Raw genomic sequence first — 22,493 nt, forward strand, 5'->3', positions numbered from 1 at the left:
GCTTCCTTCTCCCCTCCACCAGGCCCTCACCACCATACTGTCTGTATCCACAGGTTATGCATATATGCATATAAGTTCATTGGTTGACCTCTTCCCACCCACCTTCCCTCGGAGGTTAACAGTCTGCTCATGTTTCTATGAAACCAAGGCTTTCAATGGGGACAGTTTTACTTTGGAACTTCAGACACACCTTTAGCTTTCTCTTTTTATTCTGTTAAAATATCTGTATATCCTTTTCATCACATAATTGATTATTTGCAATGCTAACATCTTAAGGTTAAGGAGAACTGGAAATCCGTGTTACTTTGAGATTGGAACAGTAATGAACAGTGACAATGCCAAAATCTTGCGAGTAGTATTGGTTGCCAAAGCACGTTAAGATTGTATGACCAAGCTTGTGTGCAGTGACATATGGAAAAGAGCAGACCAATTTCCAGCTCATTTTTTCTTATAAACCTAAGGGAAAGGCTTATGAAAACTCTAAAGGAAAAGGATTTTTCTTGGCTTGGTATACCTTTCCCAAACTTGGCAGTAGCTATTACCTGCCATCAAAAACAAAGTGAAGCAAAATTTCATGTGTATATCTCTTAGCCATATTTTTTCCTATTTCTAAGGAAGAACTAAAGTTTAATGGATCAGCTAGATCAGTCCCAGTAGATATGTTATGATAATCAAGTGGCTTTTAGACATTTACATGATCAGTCTCTCAGCCAGTGACTTGAGCCAGTTCCCACCATTGGTGCCCTTCTCGCCCTCTCTGTTCAGCACCGTTAGTTCCTAAGTCAGCACATACACACCCTAAATGATGACTAGATTCACAAAATAGAAGTGGCCTCCTCTGTAGGAACCTAAACGGTTAGAAATAAGACTATCATGAGATTATTTTAATCACACCAACCTCTCTTCTAGATTCCCCACGATATGGACACTTCTTAATATTAGTCAATAGCCTGAGAAAATATTAACTTCATTAACTTAGTTCAGTGATTGGAGTCTAGTCTGATTTACAGAATATTTCCAAAGAAGGTACTTTGTCACTTTCAAGCACACAGAGTAAACTAGTGGGGTATTGCTTATAGGGTTTTATTTAATGGATTCTCAAATGCTGAGTTTTAGTTGTTTTTTGGATTATATGGAAGCTGATGGAGATACCCACAAAATTTTTCCCCGTGACTAATTTATCTATGCTTCCTATTTGTACCTTTACTTTTCAGAGAAAATCTTGTTGGGATAGTACAAGTCAGACTACAAACAAAATATCCCAATTCCATATTAGTAGGGTAATCCATTCTTTCTCCACCCAGCATCATGTACAAGTTCTGTGGAGAATGTCCAGATGATCAAAATGCACTCCCTACTTCAGTGGAGGTACAAGGATGTCAAATAATGAAATGTGAACATTATTGCTTTGTTCTTTGTCTCTCTTACCAGGATTTCTGTAAAACTGGAAGGGAATGGATAAACAATTTCTCAATACTTTCTTTTTCTTTAGTTGTTCAAGTTGGTTTCCCATGCCTTGGAAAACAAGATGGAGTGGCAGCATTTGAAGTGAATGTGATTGTAATGAATTCTGAAGGCAACACCATCCTACAAACGCCTCAGAATGCTATCTTCTTTAAAACGTGTCAACAAGGTAATCAGTGATGGTGACTCAAGAGAAAGCTCATAAGGTTTCCAGGTGTGATTTGGGTCAAAAATTATAGATAGGTAGGTAGGTAGGTAGGTAGGTAGATAGATAAGTGTTAGTGTAACTATAATCATACCAATGGGAGGAGCAGGTGATACACACAGGGGCCAGTAACTGTACCTAGAAAGACTTTCTCTGCTTTGACCCCACTCCTATTTTAGGAACTCTATACCTCCTTCAGAATGCCCTGCCTTCTTCCTCCCTCCTTCCCCTCGTCCAATGCATCCTTTGGGAGTCCTCAGGGGTATCTCACCTATGGTCATGACTTCCCCCCTTTTCTTGTTCTGGATCCTCATAGCAAGGTTGGCAGTCATAGCAGCAACTGCCACCCATCAAGGCAACACTCCCCACTCCCCTGCCCAAAGCTTGGTGCTGCTGACTTCCATGGAGGACAGGGTGCCACCATTATGCTTGCGATCTCCACCAGGCAAAGGCACCTCATCCCCACACTCTGGATGCCCACTTAAGCATGCAGGCCTGGCTCCTTTCCCATCCTGGTACACACTTTTCCAGCATAGAATTTAAGCTCTGGAAACTTTCCGTGCTGTAAAGATGCACCAAGAGATCATTCCACCCTCTGAGAGTGAATATTGAGAGCACGGTCATTCACTCCATTTCAGCATGAACTTAAGGAGGTACAGTAGATTGACAGGTGGGGGTGACGGCAGAATAAGGTTTCCTTTGCCTTCTTCCATGAGTCCCCTACTGTTCGAAGTCAGATTGAGAGATACACAATCTTATTTTGAAGAAGACTTGAAGTCCAAGTGGTTTAGAGAGAAAGGGGTAGAAGTATCGGTATTCAATGAATTATGATCATTGGTGCACTGTGGAAAAATGACCACTCCCTCTTCATGCTCGCTGTAGTTCACCCAACATTTCAAAGGTGTTCACTTAATCTTGTTTCTTTCTCTTTGGTGAAGCTGAATGCCCAGGAGGGTGCCGAAATGGAGGGTTTTGTAATGAGAGGCGTGTCTGTGAATGCCCTGATGGATTCTATGGCCCTCACTGCGAGAAAGGTAAAGGCGCTTCCCTGGCTTGCTCCCTAAGGACATGGAGGTCACACAGGAGCCCCACGTGAACTTTTAACACATCCCCTGAAATTATTTTTCTGGTCACATTATAAGGGTTGACGAAATCTCCAAAAAGCCACAGAAGAGCTATTGAAAATTATTTCGTCTAGGAATGGTTTTTTGTTAAATCCAAATATGTGGTGACAGGATCAGAGAACTTTGGCGCAATGTCTACATTTTTTGTGGCCACTCCTCCCTTGCCCTGACCCCGAAAAATATTAACGATTATAGACACTATACTTCGACATTATCTTATAAAAGTTTTGAGTTTTTTTTCACTCTACCTAAGTTGCATTTTAAAAGCTAGTATTCTGATTGATTTGAAAGTTGCTTCTCCAATTAAAATAACTTAATTCACAATTAAGTCTATCCCTGAGTTATGAAGTTTCTTTAAGGCAAAAAATAAAAAAAAAGATGAATATCATTTGTGTAGTGAGTACATCTATTTAAGTGAAATCACTATTCAGGAAGTTATATGAAAAAAAAGAGATTAAAAAAAAGAGAAAATGTGTATTAACCATAATATACTTAAATACTAAGAGTTTATTTGACCAAAATAATGAAGATATTTTTCATTTTCAAGAAGTAAGAACTTGTCTTGTTTGCATTTTATTTTAGAAAATCAAGGAAATAGGGCAGGAAAAAAATATTTACAGTCTTAAGACCACATCTTAGTTGAAATAATAATTCTGGGCAAATTTTCATCAGTCATTCAAAGACAACAATTCCAAAATTCTCTTCCATGAAAATGGTAAAAAACAAAACAAAACCATTATGAAAAAACATTCTTATTTATAGCACAAAAATAAATTTTAATTTAGAGAACTTACATCTCTTAAGAGTGACAGTTTTTTAGTCAACCAGCAAGCTTGAAAATGTAGACCTGTTATCGCATTGACATTTTTAAAATGCTGCTGCCCCAAAACCCTACTTGGCCTTAATCAGAGCTCTCTCTCCCTACTAGCCCTTTGCACACCGAGATGTATGAATGGCGGGCTTTGTGTTACTCCTGGTTTCTGCATCTGCCCACCTGGATTCTATGGAGTCAATTGTGATAAAGGTAACAGGTGTTGTTGTTTTTTTTAAAGAACAAGGACCTTTCTGCTTTTTCTTGTTAATCCTCACCCAAGGATATTTTCTCCATTGATTTTTAGAGAGAATGGAAGGAAGGAAGGGAGGGGGAGAGACACAGAGAGAAACATGGATGTGAGAGAGACACACAAATTGGTTCCCTCCCACACATGCCCCGACAGGTCTGGGGCTCGAGCCTGCAACCCAGGTACTTGCCCCTGGGTATCAAACTCTTGACCCCTTGGTTCCCAGGCTGATGCTCTAACCACTTAGCACACTGGCCAGAGCTCTATTTACTTTTTAAATGTTTGATAAAAGACATATTTAATATATCATCACTCTTAATAACAGTGTGTGTCACTTAGCTGGCTGCTGTAATAACTTTAACCTCAACTTATAGTGTAGCTTAACACGGTAAAAGTTTATTTTCACTTACAGAATGCTCCTGTGCAGGAATTACCTACCTGGTCAGTGGGCAGGGCAGCTTTGCTCCATGCAGTGACTCAGGGACTCCGGGGCCTTCCATCTGTGGTCCTATCTAGAGTTTTGGAGCTCTTTGGATCCAGCCAATAAGCAGAGGAAGAGAGATTGGAGCAGGCACCGCTTAAAAACAAAACACACACACAAACCTGGCTCAGTAGTGACCCACAGAAGTTCCATACCTATTCCATAGGTAGGAATTAACCCCATGGTTCTTCCTAGATGCAGGCAGGAGAAATGTCATCCCTGGCAAAACAGCTGTCTTCCACTGACAACTGTATGGAAGGGGAGCTGGATTTTTGTGAACTAGCTGTCCCTGCCTCTTAGGTTTTTGGTAGGTCCTACTAAGTTTTTAAAGACAGAGATGAAACAACCTGTTCCAAATTGCCTGGCCTAGAAGTCCACTGACCCCCAGTTCAATGCTCTGTTTACAGATCACATCCCTGAGAGATCAGGTTCCACCTTCCTATAATGCAGCATCACAGCCAGAGTTACTCTTAAAAAGTGAACTCAAACTCAGTCCTAACTATTATTGAATGATTTATACTCTTTACAAGATACCTATGTTGCCCAGTTCACATCTTTTATGGAAAAAGATTAAATAATATACTGCAAAGGGTATGCATTTAATGAAATTGTCCTTGTGTTAAAAGTGATGGTTGCATGAGTAGAGCACTATTTTTAAAATAAATATGTGCTTGAAATAAAATGAGTGTTATTTTTTAGAAATGTCTCTTCAGTGATAATGCAGTTAGCACCAATTAAGACTGAAATGAGCAGCTTTAAAAAATAAATAATAAAAGGAAGAAAAGCTAAAGGAAAGAGCATGAGTCAGAACAAAAATTGCCTGATATTTTCTGATACAGAGTACTTTCATACAATTATCTGACTTTATTCCCAACAACTTTTGAGATATGTAAAATGTTACCCATCACTTTCCCAGTTAAATGAGGTTTATAGAGCTTGAGGGGCTTGGTTCATGTCTTCCACTGTACCATGTTGACACTCAGGCCACCTGTTTCAGGCCCTGGTTCCTCCAGGAGTCACTCTGGATCTGGGCAAATATTTCGATATCTCTGTAGGTCCTGCTTTTCCCATTCCTTAACTGGAAATTAACCATTGACCCCTGATCCTCCACCCCACAGCTAATTGAGATAATATGTGAGACCATCTCTACCTTTTATTTTTAAACTAGAGGCCCGATGCACGAAGATTCGTGCAAGAATGGGCCTTCCTTCCCCTGGCTGCCGGCACTGCCTTCACTCCGGCCGGAGCCGCCTTTCCACCTTCCCACACTGCCCAGAGGCCTGGAGCGGCTGGGGAGGTGAGGAACACCCCCAGCCACTCAGCGCCTGCATATGCAAATTAACCGGCCATCTTTGTTGGGTTAATTTGCATACTCACTCTTGATTGGCTGGTGGGCATCATGAAGGTATGGTCAATTTGCATCTTTCACTTTTATTAGTGTAGATACTCTTTTAAAAGTAGAGCATTGAGTTATAAACAATTTAAAAAATTTGTATTCATAAAAATTAAGCACTGATGACACTGATAATAATTAACAGCCAGTGGGTAAAATTCTTTATTGTGAATCTTTGTGTTTTTTTTTTACTTGTCTAAATTTAGCATTCAGCATCTCTGCTATTTCAAAATTGGGCATTTCTTGAAGCTGAATTAAATTAATGTTATATCGAAACTATTAGGAAATAAAGCAAATCCTTCAAAGATTTGGATGAGGAACTCAGGCATTAACAGGTTTAACAACATTTGTGAGCCCTGCTTACCCAGATATGGCTGTTATTGATGTAGGTTGTGCAGTGTAATGTCAGTGGCATTGTTTTTTCTATCGGTATGGGTTCACAAACACTACATGATCACTGTTGGAGGAAAATATCTATAGTCCAGTACATTTTACACTTGGAAATATTTTACCTTTAAATGAAAAGTTTTCTTCCTTGTTAGATTCCAAATAATTTTTAAAATTCTTTTAGAAAATTTGTTGAAATTTCATTTGGTCTCACTAGAGACCAGGAAACATTAAAAAACATTGTTTTACTCCCTCAACAAAAAATGCTTTTATTGTTTAGAGGGAATATAGAGCTTCTGAAAAACTGTTTAATTACTGGCATGGAGCTAGACCTTAGCTCTATATATTTAAAGAAACATTAAAGAGTAATTTTCATTGGCTCTTGGAACATCAGGCACAAATTTCAGGAACTGAGTAGTTAAGTATTGGCCTGTGTACGCTCTGTGCCTGTGAAAGTCACTTACTGTCTGCGGTTCATTTTTCTGGTCAAGAATGATCGCACAGCAGAAATGTTGATGAGCTTGGTCAGGACAGTAACATATTATGCAAATACTAAGAGTGTGGCCAGACTCTATGACCAGCTTTGTCATATTCTGTAACTTTCAAATAAGCTTCCAGGTTCACTGCATTCTACATGTTAATAAGGGACAGTGCCCAGAGGGCTGCAGCCAAGTGGGCACTGATCCTGATGTTTTCACATCATATTATCACCAGCAGAAGCTGGGACCAGTGGGGAGACAGGACACACTCACAGACTCAACTTCCAGCCCTAACAATCCTAGCACCAAGTAGCAAAGAGGAAACTCTAACAGCCGGTTCTCCTAAATCCAAATTCTGAATCCTATACCCAAATGCTGCTGCTCCCCTCCCTCGCCACCCCGCCTCTCCCTGCCTCTACGCTAGGAGGATTGATTTTGCCTAAATGAGTACATCATTGTCTTAAGCTGAGAGATACTTAGGATTTTAAACAAAAACATTTCTCATTTATGATAGTCATAGAACATTCTAGTTGGACTTCTTTTCCACAAAGAAAGCACACACTTATGACTTTTGGATTGCCTTTCTGATTTTCCTACTGAAAGGTTACTTCAGCTTTTGTTCATCTATAGCCAACTTTGGCCTGTTTTATATAGGACAAGAACGAATAGGCTATATAACTGGAATTGCTGAGAATCTGAGAATCCAAGCTTTTATTTTAATCTCTTTTATAGAATGAGCCAACTTGTCTATTTTTAGATATTTGCTCCTTCCTCCCCTTCCCCGCCCCCATTTCTATCCTCCCTCTATTTTAGGTGCCAGTGAACAGCCAAATTTCAGACGTTGACACCGAGAGAGGGTTTAGTGCGAATCCCACAGTCGATTTTTACCTGGATGACTCAGTGAATTGGACGCCCACAATAATATACCCAAGTTCTTCATCCCTGGCTCATGCTGCTGCCACTTCCCTGCTTATGGGGCCTCACGAGGGTCGGCAGGCTGTCTCTTCCTGAGTACAGTGATCCTTTCTTCCAAACACCATAAAAAAGTCAAATTTTAAAAGATCCCTTTTACATATGATGAATCTCTGTTCTTATTCTGAAAAAAAAAAGTTGCTTTCTCCTTTGTTGGATCTGAATACTTAGGACTTCTCTTTCTTTTACCTATTTCAACTTTGAAAGTTTTCTTCATTTTCCTCTTCCTTTAGCTTAAAAAAGGAAGGGGGGTGTTTTCCATGGAGCATTATGTGGAAGTAGGACATTACTTCCCTTTAGACATTGTATTTCCCCCTTTCACTATTGAAAACAGCTTTTAAGGCAAATCTGGCTCAAGAATCTATATAATAAAGAGCCAGGGTCGTAATGACCAAAGGCTCGACCAGACCGGAAGTCAGTGCTGACTGCCTAGGGGCCTGCGGATCAGGTCCAGAGAGAGGCCTGCAGAGAGAGAGGCAGGGTCTGTTCCGTAGCCTCTGTGGCAGCCATTGATCAGAACTTGCCTCTCTTTCTCTCCCAGCATGGCCAACAGCCACGCCTCCATTTCCCTCCAGGCCTCATCAGGGGCTGCTGATCAGCCCCGCCTTTCTGATCAGGCCCCATTGATAGGCCCAGAGACGCTGACTGGCATAGAAACTGACCAATCAGAACCAAATCTGGGTGAATGTAAGGAGCCAATGGCTGCCTAAAAGGTGGAGCTTTTGATGCTGACTGGCATAGAAACTGACTAATCAGAACCAAATTGGCCGGCAGAGGAGGGCAGTTGGGGGCGAGATCAGGCCAGCAGGGGAGAGCAGTTAGGGGTGATCAGGCAGGCAGGCAGAAGCAGTTAGGGGCAATCAGGCAGGCAGGCAGGTGAATGGTTAGGAGTCAGTGGTCCCAGATTGTGAGAGGGGTGTCTGACCTGTGGGATCTGGCCTAAACCGGTGGTCGGACATCCCCCGAGGGGTCCCCAATTTGAGTGGGGGTAGGCTGGGCTGAGGGAACCCCCCCACTTCGTGCACAAATTTCATGCACCATGCCTCTAGTACTAATATAAGTGAGGAGCTTTGCAAAGGGCCCACTTAATGTCACCTTAACTGGAGAGGAGGTGACATGAATTGGGTTTGGACAGGGTGAAAGCTGAAGATGTAGTCCAAACAAATTTCTTTGAAGGGTTATATTTTACCTTTAAAAATCATGCAAAATTTCTATCATATCCATATAGCTTTATGTTTGTTTTACATTAAAAATGTTTTAATTTCTAAAAAATTGTGGGGGATTTATAGTAGTCTTCTTTTAAGGGTATAGATATTTATAAGAAAATAAAAAATAATTTTTTACACACTGTACCTCTTTCCACTAAGATGTAATCCCTCGGGGTGGGTACTATATAGCATGTATGGTATCCTATTATGTTGTTGGAGTCTGCATATGGTCAGGCAGTTGGTTCCAATTCCTGTATTTGAAAAGTGGTGTACTTTACTGCATAAGTAAATGGGTGAGAAGCAGATGCCTCAAAGTATCACCTAACTGTAAGTGAAGTTTTTTCTTCTTTAGATTTAACCTACCATCTAATGCAATACCCTGTTATCATTCTCACAGCGAACTGCTCAACTACCTGCTTTAATGGAGGGACCTGTTTCTACCCTGGAAAGTGTATTTGCCCTCCAGGACTAGAGGGAGAACAGTGTGAAATAAGTGAGTATTGGCCCTCTGCATTCTCTTTTATTTTCAGGGACCTTAGCAACTCCATCTAACCCTTTATGTTAGCAATCTGAAGCCCAGAGACAATGAATCGCTTGTCCAAGGTCTCAGGCCAGTGGTTTATTTTCACTACACTCAGCCCCCATTCACTTAGCTAAAGGTGGGGCAGAGTGACATAGCTCAGCTCAGATGACTCAGAGCAAAGGCTCCCTGACTCAGTTACGTCTGGGTGTGGGCTACTCAGCATGCTGCGTTGTTCTTGGTGATTTTAGCCCCCTCTCATGTGCAGAGCCTGTAGTTCAGCCTAGAGATGTAGACCAGAGCTTTGAGACAGCTGGCATTTGCTCAACTACCTGTACGCAATGGAGTCTTTTCTCTTCTACTCACAGCCACATTTCCCAAACTTTTCTCTTAGATGGGTTCCCGAGCTGAGTAGCTCATTTAAGAGAAAAGGGCAGACTCTAGAAAAAGGAGAAAAAAGGGTGCCCAGCAATAAAGAAGAACAAACTAATAGCACACACCACAACATGAATGACTCACACAGAAGTTAAGTAAAAGGAGCTAGACACAAAAACATTCATACTGCATGATTCCATTTTTATGAAGTTCAAGAACAGTCAAAACTAATGGATGATGGTAGAAACCAGAGTAGTGGTTGGGGCACAAAGGAACTTGATGGGCTGCCAAAAATGCTCTGTATCTTGATTGATGAAGTGTCACAGGAGTGTTTTATTTATGTAAAAAAATAGTTGAGCTGTAAACTTAAGATTGGGGCATGTTAAGCCTTCACTGTATATTAGCCATGCTCCAATACAAAAAAAAAATAAAAATAAAAATTTACAAGTAGAATGTGGTAGATAATCATTGTTTTGGGAATCAGGACATCAAACTGCCTGTCCTGGCTTTGCCACCTACCATCCATGTAATCCTCAGCAAGTCGCTGACGTTCTCTATTAAACTCAGAAATGAGCCGACTCCATTCTTGGTGGCTTTATGATCCAGAAGGCAGATAACATGGAAGCTCTGCTCAGGAAGGCGCAAAAGCAATGTGAGCGTGTCTGCGGAGAGTGCTGTGTCCCTGCCTTTCTGGCGGTTCTGGAATATGGCATTTTCATTTCCAGCCACATTATATCTGTAGAACACCACTGCATTTGGTACAGTCATAGTTTCTGAAGTTGTGGGTTCAAAATTGAATAAAACCGACTTCCTATTTTAACTTTCAACTTCTAATTTATTTGTGGGTTTTTGTACTTTAATGAGTACTAGATGAAGTAACCATTTTTTATAGAGTTCACATGAAATACCTCTGAAGTTTCCATAGAACATGTAATTAACTGTCAGGATGTGGTTCTGTTCTTATTAGTGACCCAGCTCTGATAAAGGTATCTGTGAGCTCACTCCCCTCAATTTTGCCCTGTACTTACTCTCAGACTTTGCATAGTTAGTTGGTTCATGTTTATGAATCTTTGTTTTATGGGCTCATTTATCTTCATATAAGTGTGCCCTTTCATGCTCTCAGGTTTATGACCTTTCCGTTGGCAGTGACAATGTTTTCTATTCTTATTTTATTTTTTTTCCCTATCTGCACCAAAAATGTGGGCCTTTGAAAGCTCCTGATTATCCCTATCATAAATCATATTCAAATCCTTTTAGGAAATTTTCTGTTTCAATTACAAGAGCCACATTACCAGAAAAAGGTGGAAATAGGTCTTGAATAGAAGTACCTCCAGTGTAATAGAGACAAAAAGTTTAATTATGTATTAAAAAAAAAAATAACAACCTGTGTTTTTATGGGATACCTCAGAAAATAAAGGAGAAATTAAGAGAAAATTTAAAAGCAAATAAAAGAAATAACTTCCAACTATAATAACTGCTTTACAATCTTTTGTAATTCTTTGAATTCTGGAGTATTCTCTCATAGCTGGGCCATTGATGAAATAGTTCCTTGAGTTAAATAATTCTATTATTTTATGTATTCTTATTTTTTAATTGATATAGTTCACATGCCATAAAATTTACCATTGTAAAGTATGCAATTCGGTATATTCACAAAATCATGCAGCACTTCTAGCTAATACCAAAACATGCCATCACCCCGAAAGAAAACCCTGTACCCATTAGCATTCACTCCTTATTTCCCTCTTCTCAAGACCCTGGAAACCACTAATCTACATTCTCTGTCTTTAGATTTTCCTATTCTGTCTCTAGATTTTCCTATTCCTACTCATATAATCATATAACATACGGCCATTTGTGTCTGACTTCTTTCACTTAGCATGATATTTTCAAGGTTCCTCCATATTGTAGCATATACCATGCTTCCTTTTAACACTTGGAGTGGGGGAAACGAGTTAAGTCGGCTCGCGTGAATTGCGCGTACTCCGCGGGAGCCGTCTTAACTCGGTTCATATAGATTTGCGGTGGAGTGCGGGAAACGTGTAAACTCGGGCCAATTGTAACTGCGTATTACCAAATATTTGTTTGTTTGCCGTTCACAAAGATACCTACCTGCGTATGCGAACTGTTTCATACCCATTGGGGTAATAGGTATCATAAAAATCCCTGATTTTGCGCGGGAAACCTAAATAATTGCCCGCGCCATCTTATATTTTGGCGGGAAATTCACCCCACACCGGAGTGTTAATTTCTGGATAATATTCCATTGTATGGCTATACCAACCTCATTTTGTTTACCCATTCATCAATTGATGGACATTTGTTTGTTTCCTCTTTGGGCTATTATGAATAATGCTTATATGAACATTCATGTATAAGTTTTGTGTGAACGTATGGGTCTCTTGAGTCTCTGGGAGTAGAATTGCCAGACCGTATGTTAATTCTATATTTAATTTTTGGAGGAGCTGCCAAACTATTTACTAAAGAGGCTGTGCCATTTCACATTCCCTCCAGTAACGTACAAGGGTTCGAGTTTCTCTACATCCTTGCCAACACTTGTTATTTATGGTCTTTTTAAGTGAAAATATATATGTTGACATTATCTATATTTTCTTTTTTTCTGGCCTCTATTAGGATTGATATCTTCTCAAATTTCATTCTGACTTGATTATAAGAAACATTTGTAACATAAGAAACATTTATCTTCATATAAGTGTGCCCATACCATGAGTAGAGGTATCTGGATGTAATATATATTTATTATTATTTAAGGTGTATAGATTTCCCTAAAATTTTTAATGACCCTTCAATTAAATTAATGACACAAATTAATTATACTGTACGGTAAATGGGTTTTTAAAATAACTTCATGGGTTCTTATGATTATAAAAGTTCTCTGTAAAAATTTTAGAGTATTGAATGAAATAATCACAATCACCCATAATCCTAAAACCCAGAGATGATGACTGTTGGTAATTATTGTAAACCTTTCTAATCTTTTTCTATGTGAAGGGGAGTAGCAAATTGAAGGTGTCCCACAATCCAGTGGGTGGAGGAAGTTTAATTCTTTATTTTGTCAAGATTTCATTGTCCTCACTGGACTCATCCACCAAAAAACGCTAACTGTTCAAACTTAATCAAATCTGTTTGTCTCCAGCAATTCTTTTTGGTAATCTTTCAAGTTGACTCAATTTTCTACTGTCTAATGGATAGAATTTGGTTATAAAATATTTTCAGGGAAAAGAAGTCAATATTAAAGATACTTATGAGCCTCTGAATTTTAACACAATCAATCTTCATGAGATTTTGGCTTTGTGAGGTTTGATCTCGGAGCGGCCTTCTGACAGCTGCCTGCAGTCACATTTCTGTCGTGTGATAACCGGGAGAGGGTGTCCTCCTTCCTGGCTGCCGTGAACCTCTTGCCAAGGAAACATAAGGCCCAGGGAGTCCACGAAAAAGTCCTCTCCACCAATCATTCTCTATGTGACCACGTTCACCTCTCATAGAACATGGTTTCAGTTGGGCTTACCAAGTATTTCACAATAAGTACTCGATCTTTTCTGCCATATCATTATTGTCCCACATCTTGCTTTCTTGAAAAACCTCAGTCCATTGCAGAATACTGTGATATGATCCAATTTTGTGTATATGATAGAGTCAGATTTTTAAAAATGCAAACAGACAGTCAGAGTTAGGTATTCTTCTTTAGGGAAAGGTTAGGATCTTAACCAAATAGTAAGCGCTATTCTTTGTATCCAAACCCAGCAAAAAGGACCCTTTTGGGTTTTTCATGGTCAACAATAAGATAGTATTCTATTATTAAGGTTGTTTTAATAATTAAGGTTGTCCCTGTTTCTGGAACACCCAGGCATCAGAAAAACCTAAAGGTCTAATGGCATCCTAGGTTTTTGAGAGATTCTAACATCTCAACATTAAGTCTATATTGCCTCACCATGACCAAATGCTGCTTCATTTGGTTTATATGTGAAGAAAGTCCTTTTGGATAAGTAAAAGGAAAAGAAAAGTGTGTTTTTAGCAAAATGGTTTTCATAATGGAATTCACTTCATGTTTGATAAGCATAGTGCTTGTCGGTAAACTATTATAGTAGTTCACTTGTTTCAAAGCTTCATTTGACCATGAAAGAACTTAGAGAAGGAAAGGTGGGTTGTTATTTTAGGATAAAGATTTAACTTCTTCTCCTTATGTATTGAGGCCTTTGCAGTGAGTATTCTGCTAAAGTGGAAAAGAAGAACAACAATAACAAAAATACGTATATCCAACTCCTCCACTCCCAAAATCTACTGGCTGTCTGCTCTTTGCAACATACTGTGCCAGTTACAGGATGTGGTTTCAGCTCGGTGTGGACAAACCTTTCTCTTGTACATCTTCAAAAAATTCAGCCTTAGGATGGCAAATTCTAGGTTGCAGAGGGATAATGAGTAGCTTCTGGAGTAAAAAGAAAATTATTATATAGTTTTTACATCTAAGGCCCTATTCAGTTCTAAAATCCTGTGATTCAAAGATCTGTGAAAACATTAGCAATACTCATTTCACATATAGATTTTTTTTAAAAAAGAAGAAGAATGATGTATTATTAAGATCTGAGACATTCCAGAAAAATGCACAGGTGTGGTATCAAGGCACCTTCTGTGCTCCTCTGACATCTTTCTCAGCCAGCCTTTCACTCCAGCCACTACTGCGACAACCTGATTTTCACACGAATAACCTGATTGCACCTCATCTTAGCTGTTCCAGTTCTCTTGCTTTCCATTCATACTCCCCCGAGTCCTAAAAAAATACCGCCTGTACTCACACAGTTGCAGAATGGAAGCACAAGGAAGTTATCCTATGGCAGTGATGGCGAACCTTTTGAGCTCGGCGTGTCAGCATTTTGAAAAACCCTAACTTAACTCTGGTGCCGTGTCACATATAGAAATTTTTTGATATTTGCAACCATAGTAAAACAAAGACTTATATTTTTGATATTTATTTTATATATTTAAATACCATTTAACAAAGAAAAATCAACCAAAAAAATGAGTTCGCGTGTCACCTCTGACATGCGTGTCATAGGTTCGCCATCACTGTCCTATGGGGTGACCCTTGACCAGTGGGACAGAGGTGCTGATGAATAGATGCTCCCCTCTCCCTTCTTTGAGGAGACTTGAAGGTGCCGTCTACGGGGCTCCTCAGCAGGACGCAGTAGGGTAGAACCCGATTGCCACCGTGATGCCCCACTCACAAACATACTTTTGTGTTGGCTTTCCCTTCTGTCCCACTCTTCCCATTCCCCATTCTTGTTCCCTAGGATCACTTCCCCAGATAAACTATGTGCATGTAAGCCCTCCTTTCTGGAGAATCTTAGGCTACAACAGATGCTATCAGGTGCAGGTGTCAGCCTGCTTTCAGAACGCAAAGGAAAGATCATTTACAGGGTCATCCTATCTCAGCTGTTAGTATATCTTAAATTCTAAGGGCTTATAAATCAATTAAAATATTGTTTATGAAAAAGTAATGTAAAGATAGCATTTGGGCAACACATTAATTGTAAAAGATATATATTCAAAATTATAAATAAAAATACTAGCCTGTTTGTTCCAAAAAGAAATTCAAGCAGAATCAAAGCCAGATTAAATCTGAAATAAATGGAAATAACTGCCATTTAGTAGCTTTATCCTCCCAAAGCCCGGCAGTTTCTTTGAAAAATGTAATTACCTCTGAATGAAACACGGAGTTCCTTGCTTACTTGCATTCTTCTCTGTTTCAGGCAAATGCCCACAACCCTGTCGAAATGGAGGTAAATGCATTGGTAAAAGCAAATGTAAGTGCTCCAAAGGTTACCAAGGAGACCTCTGTTCAAAGCGTAAGTACCCCGTACACATGGGGCTGGGGAAGGGATTATGAAAGTAGCCATAGTCTGGTTCTACATAACTTCTGTGCCTGCTGCATGTTACCTAGACATGAACCTTTCTTCCCGGACACATAGGTTTCCTTTATGTAGACTAAAAACGTCGTATGAGATCCACACATGTATAAAAAGTTAGACACTCCTGCTGAGTGTCTCTTGTGAATGAGAAGCATCAAACTTAGTTTAAGATCACTCTCAGGACCTTCTCAGTAAGTCCCAAACCAACTTGGAGCTGAAGATTGACAGGAAAAAAAGAAATGAGGGGATGAGGCCAACACTAACACATTCTAAAGAACAGCAAGGAAAACAGCTGTGTATTTCTGTTGAGAAATGAAAGCTCAGGAAACATCCTTTTTATCTCCTTTGATTCTAGCTGTCTGCGAGCCTGGCTGTGGGACACACGGAACCTGCCATGAGCCCAACAAATGCCAGTGTCAGGAAGGCTGGCATGGAAGACACTGCAATAAAAGTGAGTGAGATGGCCTCTTTCACGCCTGTTTCTGGGCTCCAAAGACTGAAAGACAGCTCATAACTCAGCCTGCTTTCCATTTCATTAAAGCAACTTCTCTGCCTCTTCTCTCCCGTGCTTCTGCCTTCTGCCTGCAGCTCTCTACACTTTAGCCTAAGCTTGAGAGTGTAAAGAGAATGCCTCATTATAAAATATCACCACACAGATTTCCTAGATTAAATTAGTAAAACAGGTTGATTTGGAAGTATGGGTCTATTAAGTAGGGAAGCAATGACAAGTAAAAGTAACCTGTTTGGCTCAGTGGATAGAGTGTCGGCCTGCGGACTGAAGGGTCCCAGGTTTGATTCCAGTCAAGGGCATGTACCTTGGTTGTGGTCACATCCCCAGTAGGGGGTGTGCTGAAGGCAGCTGATTGTTGTTTCTCTCTCATCGATGTTTCTAATTCTCTATCCCTCTCCCTTTCTCTCTGTAAAAATCAATAAAATATTTTTTAAAAGAAAAAAAAAAGTAAGATTTTTAAATCAAATGCAGAATTGTATCTTCATGGTTCTGATTTTGTCATTCAAGATTTATCAACTAGCATATCTAACATAAAGAGTTCTGCTGTTTAAAATCTTTAAAAATTGTACTGGTATGGTATGTTTTAAATGAGTTCTTTTGAGGGAGAGAAAGGGTTAAGAAGTATGGGAGAGATGCTATGATGGAGTTGCGTTTTTTTCCCAATTTACTGATGATAAAAAGCAAACTACTATTGAGATAATAAACCACTGGCCTGTTTTATACCCAAAATGAGACATGCTAAACACAACTGTTTCACTGTGGTTGATATCTTCTCTGTGCTAACTATGAATCTGGACACAGGGGACACACCAGTGAACAGGGAGAGGAGGCTCTGCTGAGTGGAGCCCAGGTTCTGGTGGGAGGGGACAGGCAATTTGCAAGTGAACCAAAGAAACAATGCAGATTCAGTGTAGTCGGCAGCTAGAGCTCAGCCTCCTAAGCTGGACCCACTGTTTACTCTGCTTCCAGGAGAGGAAGACTCTAGCCTATCAGACCTTGCAATAACAGAAGTCCACATGTGTCTAGCACAGCGATGTTCAACCCTTTTCATCTCATGGTGCACACAGACTAATTACTAAAATTCTGCAGCACATCAAAAATACATATTTTGCCCATCTAACAAAAAAAAAGTAGGTAGAATTTTGATGCATTCACACCAGATGCTATCCTTGTGTTGGCTGTTGTCATTTTTTATTTGACAATCTAAGGGAAAAGAGGTCAGTGTCCCTGAATAAATAGTCAGATATTGCATATTTTAAAAATTCTTGTGGCATGCTGGTTGAAAATTGCTGGTCTAGCATATCGTGTCTCCAGAATAATGGATACAATTGAACACATCATTTACAGATCAGATGTTTTTCTAGATCAAGGGTCTCCAAAGGGTGAAGCATGTAGCCCAGTAAATGTGGAAATGATCAACAGAGTTGCTGAGAAAAATATATTCGTTTTAAAATATATCTGATATTATTTTATTCATATTAATATAAATAGATAACAAGTATTTACTTTTATATTTTTTAACCTCACATTTATTTTTGTGCTGATTTGAAAATGCTCACATTATATTATTCTTATGTATATGTAATACACTTATATGTAGGTACACATGCTTATTTATTTTAAGGTAGTTGGGTCTGATCTAGGCTACACTAATACATTGACTTCATTCTTTTTCACCTACTGAATTGATTGGATAGATTGAATTGGCTTCAGGTGGGCACAGTTTAAAAAGAAATGTGGCTCCTCTGGAAAATAGCCCTTTACCCAAGTGGTGATGGTTGAATGGTATCCCTGTTAGGACATACGTACCAGGAAACCTTCTTTGGATCAAAAGGCCTATAGAAAGCTAACCTTTTCTAGAGGTATTTTGGGAAAGAGTAAACCAAACCCTTTGTTCTACCCTAAACTGGATACAAACTGTAAGGCTTGTCCCAAAATCAGATTACCTTTTCAGAAGTCCTAGGGATGAGATCAGACCACCCATCCCAGGATTCAACTACAAAGGTCCTCTGGGACTCATGTCTGGAGCCTGGTGGCCCCTGAGAATGATGGGAGGACAGGATGAGGGGCAGTGTCCCTGCTGACGCTCCAGGCACTCTTCCAAAAAGAAGGCAAGCCAGGGATGAGCAATTCTGACAGGTCTGCCAACTTCAGATAGCACCCCACTTGTAGACCGTGCTGCTGAAAGCTCCCTCATCAGTCTACCTCCTTCCGAGCAAGGCATTTCGAACCCAGAAGATGCCCTGGTGCTTGATTAAAATGCAAATGTGTGTCTGGGAGCGGCCACCCAGCCATTTTATACATTACCTAAGAGAATCAAGGCAGAAAGAATGAGGTTTATTTCGACTTGAGGGTGGTAACGAGGAAGCTCTAAGACACAGAGTTCTTCTGTGAACAGATTCCCAGTGGGGTGACACGTTGGGAGGTCCCCGGCACCCAGGCATCTGAGTGGGGAGGAGGATACTGGAGACAGACTTCTCTGCTTAGGCTCACCCTCAGCAGCAGGGAGGTTTGGGCTTCATGGGTGGCAGGGCGAGAGGCAGGGTAGGGATTTCCTCCAGCACATTGTTGGCTCATGTTTTGGCTGTCCCATGAGCTACTAGCCTACATACTGACAATTCAAAGAAGCACATTCAGGCACAAAGTCTTCTGTTCTCAGTACGTATTTAATGGCATGCTTGCATTTAAAAACCACGAGGAACAAATGAAATGCCGAACTTGACTCTAACGCACAGGAAGATGGAGGCAGATTTTTACAGTGTGATTGCTGTCTTGGATCAGTTTGAAGAAATCAGTAGAAATGAGCCGGTGCTCCGAGCACCTCCAAAAGTTCGCAAGTAGGAGCAAGGGAGGTCTCAAGTTGTGTAACTCAGTGCTACACTCTACTTACCAACAACTGAGCTGGAAATAGATACATGCCCACCTCGACTAAACTCACAAATCCCCACTGATAAGGAGTCAGTTCAAATTACAACCCTTTCTCTAAATGTGCAATTAAAGTCCTTAATTTTTACAAAATCCCTATTTTTGTGTTAGTGCAATAGCCTGATCGTGTGGTCTATATGAAGAGTGGGGGTTATTATATTGAACAATATAATCGAGGCTAGTTTTGCAATGCCGTGAAAAGAATCAATAGTCAAACCTTCTGCAAAACTCTCCCTACATTTGAGATCTCAGTGCTACCTCGTTCCCAGCCCTTGGGTGGAGAAGATCCTTCCATTCAATCATATCCATCCAAACTTTGCATGAGGAGTTTCTGCAGGGCCAAAATACATAGTGAGTCAGACATTCCATGAGGGCCGGAGTTGATGGAGTTAGTAAAATGGATTTCTTTTAACAGGGATTTTGAACGTGTAGCATCTCTTCCTTCAGGTAGCTTTTTGCGGTTGCTGTGGTCTTTCACTCTGGGTTGAAAAGGGAAAATGGATTTCATTTGAATGGTTAATAATGAATCTGAAGAGCCTGTTTTTGTAGTTTCTTTTCTTTTAAGCTGTGAATAATTTTGCAGGGTACGGAGCCAGCCTCATGCATGCCCTGAGGCCAGCAGGCGCAGGGCTCAGGCAGCACACGCCTTCACCTAAAAAGGCTGAGGAGCGGCAGGATCCACCTGAATCCAATTACATCTGGTGAACTCCGACATCTGAAACGTTTTAAGTTACACCAAGTTCATAGCCTTTGTTAACCTTTCATGTGTTGAATGTTCAAATAATGTTCATTACAGTTAAGAATACTGGCCTGAATTTTATTAGCTTCATTATAAATCACTGAGCTGATATTTACTCTTCCTTTTAAGTTTTCTAAGTACATCTGTAGCATGATGGTATAGATTTTCTAGTTTCAGTGCTGTGGGACAGATTTTATATTATGGCAGTTGATCAGGTTAACATTTTGTCTCTTCAGTGTGTAGTTGACAGGTAATTTCCAAAATCACAATGCATCCATGGTGTGGAAGGGCAGGGGTACGTTAGAGAAGGTAAATGGAACAAACAAGCATAAATCACAAGGGTTTGGATGAAGCAATTAATCGTGAAGTTACAGCATTTCAAATTTTACTGTCATGTATTTAGACATTTGTCACATTTTTAATTGCCCTTCTTTTTAAACTCTCAGTACAATATATTTTGACCTTACCATGATTCCAGAGAATTCACTATTAAAAAAAGAAAAGAAGTAACACTGTGGGAGTGGCATTTAAACAATATAATATATTGTAAACACAATAAAATAGGGAATATAATGTATGAACTTTTGGCATTGGCTTGAAGCAATATAATATATTGTAAACAAAACACAGCTCTTACATAATAAACATTTTATACTGTTTGTATGTATAAAATAAAGGTGCTGCTTTAGTTTTCAAAGTGTTTTATGGAGTGATCTTTGCATGTGCTATCTTACGGAAATAAAGTTGGTTGCAGCTGAGCGGTAGTTGAAACTCCAACACCCTTACGAAGAGAAGCCATTCCATCCTCAGACCCTGTCCTAGCTCTCTATCCTCGTCTCTCCCTCCCAACTCGCCCTCTCTACACAGCACCCTGTTGTCACTGCCTGTAGCACTCCAATTTGTCCGTTCTCAGCTCAGTTGTGTCTTTCAAGAGGTCTTCCCTAACTAGAATGTGTCAAATATCCATCTGTGGAAGACTTTCTGAAGGTGTCAGAATGGCATCAATGAAAACTGCTATCATTATTAAAAACCTGTCAATTCCCACAAACATTGTGTGTTACCTTACAATCCTAGGAGGTGGGTATCATTGTGCACTTTTACAGACAAGAAAGCTGGGTCATGGTGACAAGAAGCAATTTACCAAGATCACACCCGATAGGGAATGGTTTCAAATAATAGGGACAGGTTTCAATCCTCGCATCTGACTCTGGAGCTGTCCTTTCTCCTTCCTTTCTCTCAGCAAATATAGTAGAAGGCAAAACTCCACAAATCCTAGGTAGCAACTTTCCAACATATTTTATTCTCCCAAGGAAATGTAAACTTTATTTTACAGATATTCTGAAGTGTACAAGTTTCCTATGCTAGGGAGTGGCAATGATCAGCTGTGGGGTTTAGGGAAGTGTCTGTTACAGGAGGTGGTCCAGGCAGAGGTGGCAGCAGAGGGAACATACCTCATTATGGTGCTGGACCTCGGCAGTCTTTCTCCTCTAACTAGCCAGAGTCCAGAGTGCCCAGAGCTTGCAAAGCAGGCCAACAGCCAGGAAGCTAACCTTGGGATCCTAACATGAGAATCAACTTATTTATTTAAGACTTTTAAGTAAAAATCCAATTGCATGGTAATAAGGATCTAAGTCGCAGAAAATTAAATTTGGGGATAGGATGATAATAATTGTAATAATAACAGAGCTAACATTTATATAGTGCTTAGTTTATTCTAAGCACTTTACTAGTAAGCTCATAGATGAAAAATAGGATGGTGGGAAGTTAGACCGGAGGCAGGGTGGCAAACTGCTATAGACTAGGTTGGTCACCCCCAGACCATTCTGATTGCATAACCCATTATAAATAGTTGAGCGCATAGTCTTATGTATATATGACTATTATAATGTATACATTTTAAAAGCCAGAAATATTAAAATGAAGAGAAAAATATAAGTAGAAGCTCTAATATTTTCTTCACTTACCCAAAAGATGGTTTGGTATACACCCTGGAGCATACACACACCACATAGGAGACCTCAGGTAGAGGGGAGAGGTAATAGAATCTGAAATGACGTTAGTGTCAGAGAGGAGAGTTCGGACTCAGCAGAGAGTTCACGTCTAAGCAGGGGACTAGATGGCTGGGGGTCCGGGGGTTAAGAAGAGAGAGGAGCCTGGACAGCCATGCTATTCACTAGGGGGGAATGGTGTGGGCTTCCAGAGATGTGAGTTCAGTTTTGCCTTTAGGACATCTTGGTGGGGAATGCCTTGAAAATACAGTTAGAAGGTCAGGCCAATACTTTATTAAGTATTATTTACGTTATAAATGAGTAATACTAATTATACGTTGAATTACTTTAAAATATATATATATAAAATGGATTTGGTGAAATGCAGTAGGCTTCACTTGTGTTTTTAGACTCCACATACAGTAAACATCCCTTGCTGCTTACCTATGTATGTCTTTATTTGTATAACAGTACGGACTTCACTCTTCGGCAAACTCATTGAGCACTTCATCTCTCCCCTCTCCCCATAACCATATGTATTAGGAGTTTTTTATCCAAGATATACCCTTTCGTTACTTTGTCACTTTATGTAGAATCACAACAGTGGAGATCAGCTCTTGAAACAAATGCCACTAATCTGGGATATGAAATAATTGTTATTACTCATATGGAGTTATACCACAGAAGAGGAAGAGGGATGAGAAAGAGGAGAAAGAGGAGGAGAATATTTAAAA

General features: G+C 39.9%; 1 protein-coding gene across 1 annotated transcript in view; it reads left to right on the forward strand.

Annotated features, from left to right (window-relative positions):
• Nucleotides 1-20,445, forward strand: part of WIF1 (WNT inhibitory factor 1) — an 81,681-nt gene extending 61,236 nt beyond the window's left edge. The window contains exons 4-10 of the mRNA XM_070407649.1: nt 1,493-1,633; nt 2,608-2,703; nt 3,722-3,817; nt 9,172-9,267; nt 15,438-15,533; nt 15,952-16,047; nt 19,616-20,445. Coding sequence (XP_070263750.1) covers nt 1,493-1,633; nt 2,608-2,703; nt 3,722-3,817; nt 9,172-9,267; nt 15,438-15,533; nt 15,952-16,047; nt 19,616-19,737 — 743 coding nt within the window. The 3' untranslated portion in view covers nt 19,738-20,445. The remainder of the gene's footprint in view (nt 1-1,492; nt 1,634-2,607; nt 2,704-3,721; nt 3,818-9,171; nt 9,268-15,437; nt 15,534-15,951; nt 16,048-19,615) is intronic.
• Nucleotides 20,446-22,493: the final 2,048 nt, after the last annotated feature.

Source organism: Myotis yumanensis, unplaced genomic scaffold (genome assembly GCF_028538775.1).
Source record: "Myotis yumanensis isolate MYYU_CA2020_CCGP unplaced genomic scaffold, mMyoYum1.0.hap1 SCAF_3, whole genome shotgun sequence".
NCBI classification, from domain to species: domain Eukaryota; kingdom Metazoa; phylum Chordata; class Mammalia; order Chiroptera; family Vespertilionidae; genus Myotis; species Myotis yumanensis.